This window comes from Ammospiza caudacuta, chromosome 6 (assembly GCF_027887145.1).
Source record: "Ammospiza caudacuta isolate bAmmCau1 chromosome 6, bAmmCau1.pri, whole genome shotgun sequence".
Taxonomy (NCBI): domain Eukaryota; kingdom Metazoa; phylum Chordata; class Aves; order Passeriformes; family Passerellidae; genus Ammospiza; species Ammospiza caudacuta.
The window spans coordinates 12,043,199-12,059,436 of record NC_080598.1 but is presented as its reverse complement, the minus strand read 5'-3'; the positions used below and the strand labels follow the sequence as shown (position 1 = coordinate 12,059,436).

Here is a 16,238-nt window from a genome sequence, read left to right as displayed (position 1 = left end):
GTTGTTTTAACATTGGAAGTGTTAGGGCTTTGTTAGGAAGGCTTTCTTGGGAAGGCATCTACTGAGGAAAAGGATGTCTTTGCCCTAATGATGACCTCAAATCCAGCCAGAGAGCTCAGCCCCTGCAGCAGGGAATGATGGTGCCTGGACATGGGTCCTGACAAGCCTCCCAAGCCCTATTTCAGTGAGCAGTTGGGAGCTAGACTCCTCAAATCTGTGCTTGGAGGGAAAACTCCAAGGAAAGTCCCCTAATTCCCACTGTGCCTCTGCCTGGGAGCTGGGGGCAGTGAGTCCCTGCTCCCAGGGCTGTGGGAGGGGGGCTCGGTGCGAGACCCAGCTCACTCCGAGGTGCCTGTGGATGTCACCTGTCCCTGCCACCCCCTCTGAGCCCCAGCTCTGCCCTGTGTCCAGCACAGCCCTCCAGGCAGATTCCAGCCGTGCTGGGAGATCATGGGACACCTGATTCCAAATTTCTCCACCTTCATCCCTCAGTATTTTTTCTCCAACTCTCATGCATCCCTCCCCACCCCTGACCTTCCCAAACTTCTCCCATCTCTCATTCTCTTCCCAAAACACACCCAGAGGCTTCTCTTTGCTGCAGTTTGTGCTTTTCTCTGGCATCCTCAATCATCCTGGTCCTCCAGCTCCTACTCCAGTCCCCCACACTGAGTGAGGAAAACAAATCCAGTCCTTCCCTGGCTGTTGTTTGATTCTCTGCCCTGAAACCAGCTCTGTGTTTCCAGCTCCCCATTGCCACGTGTGTAGCTGGGTTCAATAAACCCTGGCAGGCTCCCAGCACCTCATACTGGCTTAGGGGTTGTTTTTTTTTTTTTTCCATGTTTGTGTCTCATTACAGTGCAAATGAATGACCTTTATCAAGTGAGACAGTGGACAAGATTTCATCTCATTATTTTCAGAGAAACTGGTTAGTTAAGAGTCCTCAGAAAGCTGGGCAAAGCTGTGCTGAAAATTCTGTGTTTCAGTCATTTTGAAGTTTATATCCATCTACATTTCCAGTCTTACTGAAACTTCTGGAATATCTCCAGATAAGCCTAATTTCACTTGGAGAACAATGATAACAAAGCAGATTGATCCAGACTTCCAGGGCTCTTTGACCTGCTCCAGTTAAAGAGGGGAGAGCTTGTAGAATCCTGGAATGGTTTGGGTTGGAAGGGGCAACAAAGATCATCCAATTCCACCCTCCTGCCATGGACAGGGACACCTTCCCTAGACCAGGCTGCTCCAAACCTCATCCAACCTGGGCTGAAACACTTGCAGGGATGGGGTGTCAACAAGGAATCAAGGCACATAGGAAACAGCTCAAATTCCAAGAGAGAAAACTGGGATTTTTTTGGAAGGAGAGGAAAAAGCTATATGAGCCAGAGAGGCTTTGCCTGGAAAAATAGTAAGTTTTTTTAGGGAAAAAATGCCCATTTGCCTAGCAGCTGATACTTCCCCAAGATCAACCCAAACAGCTTCCCAAGAAGAAAAGTGAGAAGAGATGAAGGTGGCAGGGCTAAGGAGGAAAACATCTGCTCTGGAAATAAGACAAAAAGCCCCAAGGGCTGTCAGAAGAAGCAGCTGGATATTTAAAAGCTTGCACTGCTGATGCCACTGTGCTCGTGGTCATCCTTGCTGGAGCACAGTGAGGTACATTCAAGGAAGGTATGCACAAATTAAGGCAGTCCTGATGAGGTTAGCCAAAGGAGAGCTCCTTACTACCTGCCTGGGAAATCACAGCATCCAGAAGGATGTTGCTTATGTAGCTTTTCACCCTAAACATTCCTGCTGGCACTTGGGTGAGCAAGACCCCCAGAACAAGCCCTTTACAAACCTAAACATTACTTGCTGAAGCTGCAAGATGCTGAATTCCCCACGGTAAGCAAAGATAAAATCTCATTTTATTCTCCAAAGAGGGTGTGGAGGGAATACATTTATTTTTTTTTTTTTTGCAATGCTGGCTGCAGTCCCAGAGTTGTCTCTATTCATGATGAAGCACCTTGCTGATTCTGTGAGATGCTGCTAGGATTCAAGGATTTGACAGAGAGGATCCAGTTTCAGAGCTGAGGGAAGTAATGAGCCGTGCAAAGTTACCAGAGTCTCCCTCCTGGTGTTTCCAGGGAGCACTGAGGCAGATGCTGGAGCTGGAGGCTGCTTTTGGAACCATGGCCCTTTGTCCTAAACCAGATATCTCTTCTGTTGTGTTGCAGCTGAACCTGAACCCCTGGATTTATTTGGGGTCAGGTCACCTGTTCCAGAAGCACCTGGAAACTGTCCAACCATATCTCCTGATAAGCCATTAGTGAATTTTGGTAATTAGGTGGTGGGCAGAAAATGGAGTTTTAGACAGCTTGTAAGAGGGTTCTCCAAAGTCTCTGATCAGCAGCACAGCCTGGGCAGGGCTGATTCCAGCTGGGATTTGATCAGCTCCTCCTTTTGCAGGGAGAACTCCTTTTCTCCTGCGATTGTTCCCAAGGGAAGGGTGAACAGTGCCATGGCTCCTGGCCTCGGGCAGGCAGGAAGAGGCTGGGTGCCATGCCAGGCATGTGCAGACAGGCAGAACTCTGGGTTTCTGCAGGGCAGGATGGTGAAAAGGCCGTTTGTGGTTCCCCTGGAGCACTGAGGAGCAATTAGCACGTTTTGCTGGTTTGATTGTTTTGGTCTTTTGTGTGATTTACTGACGCTGTGCCAGACCTGCTGCTCATTAAAGAGAAAACAGACCCTCTCCTAAAGGAGACCTTTTGCTGTTTAAACCCAGAAATCTTCTACAGACCCCTGGGAAGAGGGGCTGACCCTAAAAACACGGCTGTGTTAACCCTGCTGTGGTTAGGGGTTAGCGGTGCAGGGCCAGGTCACAGCTTGCACTAAAGGGATGCTACGGTTAGAGAAGGGGGGGAGGCAGAAAAAGGAGGGAGCTGGGCTCTGGACAGGGCTGGGAGCAGCTGCCAGTGCTGTGGGATGTGATTCCTCTTCCACACAAGCATGGGAAAGAGGCATGAGCTGACTGGGGTGTCCTTGGATCACAAACATTCACTGAGGCCAAAAACCCCCAGGTGTGAATCAGGGTTTGTGTGGTTTAGGCAGAATGAGAGCAAATCTTGTGAAAAGAAGGTCAAGGTCAGATGTTAATGCCCCTTTTTTAAACATTTGCACTGCTGGCCTTGCTTTCCACCCTCTGGAGCACATTTTAAATCTGTGCGGATTGAACAGGGCCTGCACCAGAAGCAGCTGGCAAGACAGGAACTCCCCTCCAACCCTGGATTTAGACTGAGATCTGAGAGTAAAAGACACAAGTGTGAATCCCCCCCACGTCCCCCCCATCCCTCCCGGTCACTCACACCTCCCCAGAAAGATTCATGATCACTTATGGAGATAAGCATCCAGCCAGAGATCTCCAGATTTCTTGAGGGACCTGTGGGAAGAAAAGGAGAAGTTTGGGAATCTTGGTTCTGTTGTGTTTTTCCTGCAATGAAGGCTGTTACTGAATTTAATATCAATCACAGGATCACACTCACAGAACCCACCCTCTGTCAGTGTGAAGCTATTTCCCCTGCTCCTGTCACTTCAGATCTATGTCCAAAGTCCCTCTCCAGCTCCTTTGGAGCCCTTTTAGCACTGGAAGGGGCTGTAAGTTCTCCTGGGAGCCTCCAGGCTTCACTCCACTGTGCCTTGGTGCCGTGTGGCCCTGTCCTAACCAGATTTGGGGACAAAATCAGGTTTGGAGCCAGCTCTCCTGCCCACTGTGGGCACCCCACTTCAATCCTGCTTTGTGCAGGAGGTGCCTGGACTGCAGAGCTTTCTCATGTTCCCTGCCATGAATTATTCCCCTAAGAGGAACTGAGACAGCAACATCAACACCGAGGCTGCTGACAAGGACTGTTAGATCCTCTCCAGCCTTGCCTGTAGGGAATTGCCTGTTGCTGCTGGCAGAGCTCTCAGGGGACACAGCAGGGGCTGTAACCTGACCAGTTTCCCTTTGATTCATCTCACTTTGCAGCAGGAGATCTGCTAGCAACTCCCAACAGCAGGAGCCACCAGCTGTCAGAGCAGGGTTATATAAAAATCAGAATCATTAGGGTTGGAAAAGCCCTCTAAAATCAACCTCAGCACTGCTGAGCCACCATGTCCCCAAATGCCACAATCAGGTTTGTACTTGTCTAAAGGTCAAGTGTTTGGTACTTTGACAGCAACAAGACAAATTTCTGAAAGGTCTGCTGTGTGCTGGATCCTCTGTACTAGAAAATATCAGGTGTCCCTGAAAAATGAGCTGCAGTGGGCTCAGGAGGGCCTTACCCAACGATGTCTACAAACGCTTTCCCGAGAGGCTTCTCCTCATAGTGGACTCCATACTTGGCACATAAAGACTTCACCAAAGGCTTCACCTTCCAGAAGTTGTGCCGTGGCATTGTTGGAAACAGGCTGGAGACGAGAGAGAAAACAAAGCTGAGAAAACTCTTGAGACAAGCAACAAGGGCTGGGCATTAGGATCCGCATCCTCAGGGGCTCATCGTTGGTGCCTCCTCCTCAAACTGCACAAACAAGGGAAGGAGGCACAGAGACAGCCCTGCTTTACACTCCTCTGTCTCAAGGAGGTGGTGAAAAGTGATTTCCTGCCCTGCCTCAAAGCAAAGCCATCCTCAGGACACACTGAAAGCCAGTTTGTGCAAGAAGGGACGTGACTGCAATGAGAGGGCAGTGGGAGTGAGGGAACAGCCTCAGAGATGGCCGACCATTCCTCTGGCAATTGTTTCTTGCTGAACTGAATTCCCAGTGAACTGCTTCTTCACCTGTGGAAGCAGGTAAAGAGGGATTGTGGGGGCACCTTGCCCTATGCTCTTCCATGGAGATTTCCTAAGCTGGCTCCCTAACCAGCCAGCCTCACCCTAAAAGCCATTTCTTTTACATTTGCTGTTGCCATTGGCAACAGACTGTCCATATGGCCCTGTTTTCCATATTTTTTCTGGAATCTGGTACCCAGCATCCTACACAGTCCCACACTCTATAAAACACTGGAATACTTTGAGGGAGGGGAGTTTTCTGAGGTGGATGCTTGGGATTTGAGCCCACAGCCTTTGCAACTGGTAGATGCATAACAACAACTCCTAATTAAACCCTAAATTAAGGCTGTGAGAGTGAAAGCTTTGAAGCAAGAGAGAAAAATGTCATGGCTGTAAGAGAAGCACACTATCATGGAATGGTTTGGGTGGGAAGGCATCTTTAAGCTCATTCAGTTCCTACCCGACCATGGCAGGGTCACCCACTAATGCAGGTTGCTCCAAGCCTCATCCAGCCTGGGCTTGAGCACTTCCAGGGATGGGGCAGCCACATCTTCCATGCCTGTGTAGTCTGGGACTCTATTTCCTGGGCATACAATCCTTCCCCAGCCCATCATTCCCTCCCCTGGGCTGGGACAAGCTGGCAGTGCCATCCCAGCCCTGTACTCACTGGTGCTCGATCTGGAAGTTCAGGTGCCCGGTGAACCAGTCGTTGAAAAAGGACTGCTCAATGTTGCAGGTTGCTGCCATCTGCCAGGGAGAGAGGGAGCTGTGAGGGTTAGGGGTGGCTCATCCCAAAGTCAGGGTGAAATTCCTCTTCCCTGAGCTCTGGGAGTGCAGAGCCTGCCGTGGCTGGGTGTAGCAAGGGGAGTTTCAATCCCTCCTCAGGGCCTCAGGTAATCAAACTCTCACTGGTGATGTAGCAGCCCAAGCCCAGATTCCTAAATCTCAGCCTCTCCCATTTGAATTCAGAGGATTGACAGCAGTACCAATGTGGAAAACAGGAGGAACATGGACACAAAGCTTCCCCATCACCATGTAGTCATTGCTCAGTTTGCCTTAAGTGTGATATTCTGAGACTATTTCTTAGGTATTCTTGCCATTAATGATCATTAAAATTAGATATTTTTTCTTAATATTCTTAAAATTCAACCAAATTTTTAATAGGGTTCCTCCCTCACACATTTTACTTGGATTTGCAGGGAGATAGAACTTCTAAAATATCAAGAATATGGTTCTAGAATAAAGAACAGGAAAGAGAGAAATCAATCACTCATCTTCCAGAACAAAAGGACAAAGGCAGGCTCCAAAATGAAGAGTCAACATATTTTCCTCAGCTGTTTTGTTACTGGGATCTACAGGCCTGGCCAAAATATGCAGGAATGTTTTTTGGATTTGCAGTCACATCCAGCTTCACTCACCACAGAAGCAGGTAACCTTTTGATTGTCAAAGTAATTGCAGACCTTTGGAATTCCATGTCTTTCCCCAGCACTGCTGGCTCTGGGAAGAACATCTTTATGGGAAAAGTAATGGACAGGACAACTCTATTCTAGTAAGGGGTGGTGGTAACTCTCATACTCTTTGAGTAAATCCCATTTTGGGGTGAGTCAGGGGTGATTTTCTCCCCTCCCAGTTACCTGGGAGCTCAGCCAGTCTCTGTGCTTCTCAGAATCAATTTCCATTGGAATGTGATTCATCTGGGTGACCCACACAAACCAGTGACTCTCCAGAAACCTGCAAAACCAGGAAAAATCGTGAGAACTTCTATCAGACATGGGGACATCAGGTAATTAAAGTGGGGTTTGCAGGGAGCAGCAGAGACTTGGATGGATGTTGACAAGGAATTGCCTGGAATCATCTTTGTTCCAGGCTTGTTTTCTGCAAAAGCAGATGATTCTGCTTTTTTGCAGAATTTTGCAGTTTTGCTTTTTTTTTTTCTCTTGCACTTTGAGTTTCTTCAAATATTTTGGGAATAATGGGCTGGTTCTGATAAGTTTTCCAGCTTGATTTCGGACTTGGAACATGCACAGAATTACCTCTACAATCTGCTGGAAAGAAGGTGGGATGAGGCACTCTGGGAGGGTCCAGCCATGACCAAAGTGGGGTCAGCAGTGTGTGGGAACAGGGAATGAGGAAAGGCAGGGGAATCCTGGCAGGACCATCACGGGGCAGGGGAAGGTGCAGGGAGAGTGCCAGAGGAGCTGGAACTCGGAGATGCTGACAGGGAAGTGAAGCAGTGGGACACAGCAGAGCTGAGGCCAGGCTCAAACAGCACTGGAGGGATGGGAGAGCAGCAGGGATGCCCTGGATGCCCTACCTGACAAACGTGAGGAGACACAGGGATCCCAGGACGCCGTAGAACGGGATGTAGGTGATGAAATAGCGCAGGTAGTAGCTGATGGCCCAGGCCAGGTCCTGGGGGACAGAGAAACCACCAGGCATCACTTTGCCCATCTTGGATAATGTGTCCTTGCTGGTGATGTTTGGAACACTGGGTAATTCCTGTCTGCCCCCTGGCCTCCCTCTCTGCTCCAGTTTCCAGCCAGACCCCATAAGGATGGAGGGAATGTTTCACTCACCGCCCAAAACCTGCGCTTGATCATGGTCGAGATGATTTGGATTTGGAAATACACAGGGATGAGCAGAGGTGGGAAGACTGCAAGGCAAAGGGAAATGGTTTGGCCATCAGAGGGGTGGGGAGGTGTGTGACATGAGGGACTGCTTCCATGGAACTGGGAACATGCAGCTTTTCCATGGAGCCTCTCACATGGAGGTTATTCCCAGCCTCAGCTGTTTTACATTCCCTTGCTGTATGAGGCAATGTTCCAGGTGCTTGGATATCCCTGAGCTGATTCTGGGACCTGCACAGGGTCCTGAGGAAGGGTGGGATGAGTTGGGATTTGAGGAGCTGCTCTGCTCACACAGTGAGGGCTGGAAAGGACAAGTGGCATTCCAGGAAAAGGGAAGGGAGGAGGGTGGATACTCACTGAGGAAGAAGTACTCGTGCTGGTGGTTGTAAGGCAGGTACTTCAGCTTCTTCTTGCCATACTGCAGGACACAAAGAGACAGCTCAGCCTGGCATTGGGACATTCCCAGGTAAAAGCAGATTCTCTGCAATAATTCTTAATTTATTGACCAGGGAGTTTTGACTGAATTCCCACAAGCGGGTAAGAAGAGATTCAGAGTGATTAAATGTCCTAACTTTGTCACTGTTAGGTGTAAACTCTATTTTTAAAGATGGTTTCTATTTACTTGATGGAATTTTGAAGCACTTCACCTTCTGCCATCCCTGTGTCTCTGAGAAGAGCTGCCAGCACCTCCATCTTTACTAATATGAATGTGATAGGCATAAAGTCTGATTTTTTGGAAGGGAAGGCTTGTAACACCAATAAATCAGGCACATTATTTCCTCTGGGCTGAGTTCTGCAAGGCTGTGTGCTTGGCATCATTTCAAAAAGGATTTTTGTACCAATGTGAGAATATTGGGATAGACTGTTTCTGTCCTAATATCAGATATTTTGAGGTGGAAATCCAGTTTTTCCTTGTTATCATAAATGTTTAGGTTTTCCTTTAAGTAATAGAACCATGGTCTGCTTTCTCAATAATACAAAATCTGTCTGGGAAACTATTTTTAATGTTGTATTTCCCTGTGTTGTCTTTGCTGCTTGTGCCGTTTCTTGGGGTTTTGTTTTTAAAATTAGAGATCCTTGTTCCACTGTTAAAAACACCATGATTTAAGTGCTTTGGGTAGGTTTTTATAAACAGGCAGTAAATATTTTGGCTCTGGAGGGGTAGATAGAACTAAAATTAAAATCATTTGATGCTGGAAGATATTTGCTATGGAAATGGAAGGTCAGTTTTGAAATGCTCCTGCTGGAATACTGAGAAACACTGTATTCCCCCTCATGTTGGTACTTCAAGCCAGCAGCATGAAGTGGCCTTTAGTGGCTTTTTGCTTTCTCTCCAGCCCCATCTGCATCATTTTTCCCGAGGTAACCCAAGACACTTTCTCCTGTGGTCAGCACAGGAAATGGATTGGGAATTAGTAGTCAGTGCTGCTCCTCAGCCCAAGGGTTGGCTCCAAACTGCTGTCAGACCACGTAGCCAGACGAAATCCCTGGATTAAGCATTTCCTTTCTAGCATTCCTGGAAGTCCTGCCTGTGTAAGTCATGTCTAACAGTGGGAGCCAACTCCTGGATTTGCGCAACCACTCTCAGGGCCCTCTCGGACAGTAGTTTTCCATGTTTTCCCCACTTTTCCTTACCTCAACGGGCTGTGTGTCTCCCAGGACAAAAATGTGCAGCATGTTCACATCTGGGTCCTTCTGGAAGATGTTGGGCTTGGCGTGGTGCTGGAAGTGGCGGTGGTTCCACCAGTTTGCAGAGGCACCCTGGGCAAGGAGAACAAGGAGTTTTCATCCATGGAGAGCTGCTCCCAAGGTGGGAGTACCCAATCATTTATAGGGACTAAAGTGGTGAGAGTCAAGTTGTGGGATTTGCTTTGGAAAGAGCAGCAAGCAGGGAGTGGTGGAGTTGTTGGTTGCTATGAGACTGCTGCTTGCAGAGGGATCCCTAAGGATCATCCATATTGAAAGAACACAGAATAAACACACTCTGAGCGAGTTACAGGTCACTGTGTCTTCCCAGAAAATCCTGAAATGCTTTGAGTTGGAAGGGACTTTAAAGCTCATCCAGTCCCAACCCCCTGCCATGAGCAGGGACACCTTCCTCTAGCCCAGGTCGCTCCATGGGCAATGGTCACCAACTTATTTTGTGCCTCTGCTCACTCTGGGAAGGTTGAGAGCCTCCCTTTCCTACTCTGCCACAGCCAAAGTGATGCATCCCCAGAATTCCCTGGCTCCATAATTCCCTTTACCTTCAGGTGCCCAATGACAAACTTGTGGACGATGTGGTTCCAGGAAGACTTCTTGAAGACAGAGAGGTGTCCAAAATCATGTTGCAGCCACCCTGCCTGGGCCTGGGATAGGGAGAAATCAAATAGTTAAGAAGCTATTGAGAATCAGAGCTAAGCAGGAAAGAAATGCAGATGGAGGGCATATTGTCAGTGTGAGGAAGATCTCTCTTTGTCACCTGGGAAGTTGTAAGGATGCAGGCAAGGATGAGGGTTGTGATCCAGCCGGTCCCAAAGTAGGAAATCATGAGCCAAGCCAAAACTTCCATGGCGATGATGTGTCCCAGGTAACAGGAGAAGAACAAGGGGCTGGCTTGGAACAGGTTCATGTCCTCTGCTGTCTTCCTCAGGGTCCGGAAATCTTCCACCAGCTGGGACTGCAACAGGACAGGCAAGAGAGCCTGGCTGAGTTGTGGGGTGGATGGAGGAAGGATGAGCTCCATGCCAAGTTCCCTGGCTCTATATTCCAGCTTTTTGCCCTGTATCCCTATGAATAAACATCCTGGCTGGTCTGAGCCCACATCCTGACCTTTTGGACTTGGAGCCAGGAGAGTGAGTAATCCAAGCTCTGTTGAGTGTCACATCACCTGATGGCTCTTGTCTGAATGAGCTTCCTAAGCACTAAGGAGAAGCTGGAGCAAGAGGGAATTCAGTGCTATTGTGCCTAATTCCAGAGCTCTGATAATGAGCACCCACTATCACCCGTCATCCATTCAATCCGTGGGCCAGCTCCTGTGCAGCCATCCATGAGGGGCATTCCTGGGTCACTGGGGGCCAGCATTGTCCCCTCTTTTGTGAGTGACACAGATATAGCACAATCATGGCCAGCCACAAACAACGGGGCAGGATTGAGTTTCCTGGGCAGAGCCAGTTGTGCCATGCTCTGGGCCTGAATAATGGATGAGCAGGGATACAGAGCTGCCCTGAGGATGGGCAGAGGCTGCTGCTCCTTAGCAAGGCCACCAAAATGGGACATCTGGGGACTTGTGTTTTGCAGCTTGGTCACCAGCAAAGGAGCAGCAAGAAGGGACCACAGTCACCAGGGCTGGTGCACATTTCCCATTCCACCTGTCTCAGTTCCCATTTCCCTTCAGGATGGGCTCAGTCCAGCCTGGGTGTCTGGAATGGGCTGCCAGAAATTGGCTGTTGGTGGCTCTGTGGGAAAGAAAATATTTGTACAGCCAAAAGTGTCACCCCTCTTTCCACACATATTCGAATCCATGATAGGATGAAAATACTCTACATGGAGATGTTCAGTCACTGAGAACTCCTCTCCCTCTCTGGAGAGCATCCCAAGAGGGAAAGAATGGTGGAAATAGGCAGCCTGAACCCCAGCTGAGGAATAAATACTCACATTTTTGTCTCGGTCCTGGCTGGGCTCCCCTGGAGCGAGTTCTCCAATAAGCAAGGGCTTGAGAAACTTCTGCACCAAGGTGGGATTGATGTGGAAGGCCTGGAATGCATCCTGGAGTGGAAACAGGAGGAACTCAGTGAGATCCAGGAGTAAGATGTGCTTCCTATTCACTGTGTCATTCCCACCCACCCCCAGCAGTTGTGGAAAAGGGGGCCAGGTGACCTCCAGCTCTGGGTTCACTTTTTGGGACATTAATTCCACTGATGAATTTGCTGTGCTGGGAATGGTGAGACCTGGGATGGCATCCAGCCATATGGTGAAAGGCACCTCGAGAAATTCTTTCTAAGCAACTAAATACTTAAATCCTGTTAATTCCCTTAGAAGGTAGGCAGAGGGGAATTTGTGCAAATCCCTCCTAGGATATAAATACCCTTGGAAAGTCTGCTCCTGGAGGCAAGTCAGGAGAGGGGCTGACTGGTCACTGAAGCTGGATGTGACTGCAAACACAAAAAATATTCCTAAGTGTTTTGGCCAGGCCTGGAGATTCCAGCTGTAAAACAGCTGAGGGAAAACTGGTGACTTTTCAGAAGAATAATGCCTTATTTGTGGAGTCCTTTTGATCCTGGCATTCACGAGTTTATCTGGCTCTTCTTTTTCTCTGTTCCTTCCCCTTTCCACATATTTCTGTCCACCTGCACCCCACAGGTGCTTGATGCTCGTAGTGGGATCTTGGCCAGATCCTTTCACATGGCACAGCCGGAATTTTAACCCCAAGGACAGCAGTAGGGACAGAAAGCCGACCCAGAACAGAAACCCTCACTCTGTCCTTGCCCTTTCCTCACTGCACAGAACTGGAGTCAGCTCTTGGAATTCACCTGGGAGAACAGGAAAGATTGGTTCCATGAAGTGCTAAGAGAGTATGGAAAAAAATCATTAAAAACAGGAGTGAGGGGAACCGTGCTCCAGCCTTTCCACCTTTGTCCCATTGCCTAACAGTTGTAGTGACCAACTTATATTTCCCTCCTGGCTCTAAAGACAAAGGGCAGGCTGGAAAGTGCTCCCTGTGTCCAGCTGACCCTTCTGGGAGCTGCCCTCCATCTGGTGTTCAAAAATACCAGGCAACAACCTTGGGCCCAAAGTCCTCCAAAATCAATTGAAACTTGTCACCTGGGAAGTTGACCCAGAAATGGATCACTGAAATGTTGACTCTGGTTCCCTGTTTCTCTCTCTGGAACGATTTGTAGAAGATGTAAAAGAGGAAGGAAAAGCAGAATGAGGGGGGAAGTAGACTGTATCTACTGCAAGGCTCTGCAGTTTTGGGTGAAAACAAAAAAAAGGGGAAGAGAGAGGGTGACACAAAAAATAATACTGAATCAATATTTTTTAATGCTTCTTAACTGCTGGGAATAAAAATGTCTGGAGGTCTGATTGGGTGCTTACTGCCTGGAGATCCTGCAAATGATGGAAGGATTGGATTTTTGTTATGTTTATCTTATTAAGCTCCTGTACTAATAGGTCCCAAATATAAGAGAGTTCCTGAATTTTGGAATTGTTCTCAGTTCTGTACTGCAGGAGATAAAAAGCTTAAGGGAAAAGATAATCCCTGGGAAATGCTGTGTGATGTTGGCACTTGACCTCCCAACTTTGTGATCTACTGACCAAATAAGCCGAAGTGTTTTATGGGATATGGGAGTTATTCCAGCTGCTTTTCGTGAGAAAAAAGCTTTGTGTAATTGAGATATGAGCTGTACTTGAGCATTGGGAGTGTTTACAGCAGTCAGCACAAGTATTTTCTTTTACACCCCTGAACACTTCTGGGACAGAGACACTGCAAAGTGTCCCTGCCTTTGTGTTCTGTGCATGAAGTGACACCAGAACAGGTTGGCCCAGACTCAGATGTTGTGTTTAAAAAAATCAGAGACTCATGGAATGGTTTGTGCTGAAAGGGACTTCAAAAATCATCCCATTCCACTCCCCTGCCATGGGCAAGGACACCTTCCATGGACCAGGTTGCTCCAAACCCCACCCAGCCTGGCCTTGGACACTTGCAGGCAGTCACAGCTTCTTTGGACAACCTGTGCCAGGGCCTCAGCATCCTCACAGGGAAGGATTTCCTCCTAAAATCCAATCTAAACCCACAGAGGGTTCTCCCCCTGAATGAGAGAGGGTTTTCTGGCTGCAAATGGTTGTTCACCAGAGGGAAGCTGCAAAATTGATGCCAATCCTGATGTAGTGCTCAGAGTGGTGATTTAACAATTTCAGAGCATTTTTAAGGCCATGCCTTCATGGAGTGTGGGATGCAGTGTAACCTGTATTGCTGGGAGGAGAACCAGCAATCCTGGAACCACCAACCTGTGTTTCAGCCTCCTTTCAAGGATTCTGCAGTAACAGATGTTTTTTGGTTGCTAATGGAGATACTGGAGTTAAATTCTTGGGGATAGGAGTCAAACTCCTCCTGTTTCAGCAGCTCTGGGTTTAAGCAGTTGAAAACAAAACGTGGCCCATCTTTCTGAGAGAGAAAGCTACTCATTCAGAGGATTTACTGCAAAGGGACAGAAGGGCCAAAATGCAGCTCAGTGCTTCAAAGGAAAAGAATGGACAATACCCACTGGACGCAGGGAAATGCGGGCTGATGGAAAAAGAAGGTTCTGCCAAAAAATTTTGTCGCACATGGAGCCTCCTCCTTGCCAAGGTGTCGGGAGCCGTAGGAGACCAGCAGTTCCTGTTCCTGCTTGGGCTCTCCAAGCTCTGAGGCTGCTTGGATTTCATTAACACGCCCTGAAGGGAGAACATGCTCTCTGGATGCACTTCTGAGGAAGGTGGTTTTGAGGGAAACCCCAGACAACAAACAATTTATTTCTAATTTGTTCCTGTTTCAAGGTTGGGGGTTTTTTTTGTTGTTGTTTGGTTTCTTATCTTTGACTGAAACCTGAGAGGTGGCTGAACCCAGCGAAGGAGCAGCTGGAGCAGCAGCAAATGGTTTGCTGGTTTGTTTTTTTTTTCCTCTTTTCTGTAGCAACCTGTAACCAAATTCTCCAGAGAATTTTCTCCTGGGGAAAAAATGCTAAAAAGCTCCTTGTTTTAAAGCCTCCTCACAGAAGCAACTTTGAGACACAGCCTGGCCTCTGTTTAACCCTCCCTGTGCTTGGCTGCGTGACTCTGCATGTCACAAGCTCCCCCTGGAAAAGGGGACATTTGGGACACTTTGCTCCTGAATTCAGGGCTCCAGGCACGACACAAGCAGGAGACAAAGGCAAACCAGCAGGATTTAAGCAGAGCAATCCCTACCGACCCATCGTGGGGGGACCTGCATCGGCTGGGAGCAGCGGGAGGGCTGAGCCGGGTGTCCAGCAGGTGTTGGGGAGATGGGGACAGGGGACAGCAGCAGCTGGCTGCCCTCGGGGAGGGAAGGAGCTGTCAGAGGATGCTGCTGGAGCCGGGAGAGCCGCGGGGGTCGCTCCTTACCGTGGCATCTTCGCCGGCGCAGTGGCTGATGACTCGCTGGCCCCCCGGGTGCCTCTTTGCCCACTTGGTGACATTATAAACCTTTCGCTCTATCACCAGCCACTTGTCCGTCCTCAGGTTGTGCTTCTGGATCTCCTCCCAGGTGTAGAAGCGGATCTGCGCCGCCGGCTCCCCCGAGTCCCCCCCTTGCTCACCCCCTTTCCCCATGGGGCCGCTCGATTCTTTCTGTCTTCTTGACCAGAGCGGGAGAGCAGGGGGGAGAAGTCGTCCCTGCGCCTCTCGGGGCTGTGCCGGAGGGGAAGAGCTGAAGAGCTTTCCTGGCGGGATTGGACTCAGCTGATCCCCTGCTCCCTCCCTTCGCCTTCGCTCATGTCCTCCCTTCTCTTTGTTTCTGCTTCTCTCCGCCTGCTCGGAAGTGCCCCCTAGGCTGGCTGTCCCCGCACTGATGCACTTTATCCTCGCACATAGCCCTGTGTTTAGAGGGAAGCTCGGCCCCTTCCACCCACACGCCCCCTCGCACCCCCCTCCTGGGCATCCCTCCCCGGGCATTCTCCTCCCTCGGCATGCCCTCCCTCTCCGGCATCATCCTTTCTCCCAGACACTCTCCTCCCTCCCGGCATCGCCCCCCTCCCCAAACTCAGCATCCTCCTCCTCCCCTGCCGGGCCCGCCGCCCCTCTCGCCGCCGCCCCCCCGCCGGTGCCGGGGCTCTCCCGGCGGGATCAGCCGAGTCCCAGCGCCAATCCCGGCTGTCCCGCCGCCCTCCCGCTCCCGCCCATTGGCCCGGACCGATCTTTCGAAGCGGCTGCGGGCCGGGACCGCCGGGGGACGGCAGCCCCTCGCCTCCTCCTCCTCCTCCCGCTCCCAGCTTCGTGTCCTCGAGATTTTTTGGCTCCTGATGTAAAGAGCTGTACCCGCCGGTTTTTTTCCTTTTCCCGCGTTATTTTTCTTGCCCTTCCCGTTCTTTTTTCCCCCATTCCTTTTCCCTGTTTTCTTTTTTTTTCTTCATTTCCTTTTCTGCCCTCTCTTCCTTCCTTCATTTTCTCTCCCTCCCCTTCCCCACCTTTCCCACTTCCCTCCTTTCCTCTCTTTTTCCTCCCTTTATCCCCCTTTTCCTTCTTCTTCTCTTTCCTACTTTTCCTACCTTTCCCCCTTTATTCCGTTTCCCTTTCTTCCCTCTTTCCCCCTTTTGTCATCTCTTTCCCCTTTTCTTCCCTCTTGCCCCCTTTTTCCTCCCTTCTCCTCTCCTTCTCCCCTTCCCGCCTTTTCCCTTTCCACTCCTTTTCCCTCTTTTTTCCCTTCACCCCTCTTCCTGCTTCCCCTCTTTCCACCCTTTTCTCCTCCTTCCCCTCTCCTTTTACTATTTTACCATTTTTACTATTTTTTAAACATTTTTTCTATTTTTACTCTTTTTTTACCCTTTTCCTTCTTCCCTCTTTTTCATACCTTTTTTCCCTGCTTTTTCCTCCTCTTTCTGCCTGCCCTCCCCAAGACTTCTCACCCCACTCTTCCCTGCTGAGCTCAGAAAGGAGCTATTGCTGTTCTGCCTGAAATCTTCATTGTTTTGCTCTGTTTTTGCCAGGCTGCCGCTGGTGGCTGCCAGGTTTCACAGCTTTGCTGTGGCACAGGCAGAGCTGGTTGAGCTCTGCTGCCCCAGGCCATGCTTTTATTCACAGGTGGGATAATGGCATCTTTGCCATCTTTTCCTTGCCGTGGGGCACCTTATTGTACAC

The 16,238-nt window shown here is 49.4% G+C and overlaps 1 protein-coding gene across 1 annotated transcript; it reads right to left on the bottom strand.

Moving 5' to 3' along the window:
• Positions 1–3,360: 3,360 nt before the first annotated feature.
• Positions 3,361–15,072, bottom strand: FADS2 (fatty acid desaturase 2). Its single transcript, XM_058806794.1, has 13 exons — positions 14,951–15,072; positions 14,508–14,739; positions 11,043–11,153; positions 9,868–10,065; positions 9,653–9,754; positions 9,042–9,167; positions 7,764–7,824; positions 7,356–7,432; positions 7,094–7,191; positions 6,414–6,510; positions 5,446–5,525; positions 4,294–4,419; positions 3,361–3,412 (listed from the first exon to the last, which is right to left on the bottom strand). Exons 1-13 carry the CDS (start codon positions 15,070–15,072, stop codon positions 3,361–3,363), a joined length of 1,482 nt encoding a protein of 493 aa, XP_058662777.1.
• Between the last annotated feature and the right edge of the window lie 1,166 nt (positions 15,073–16,238).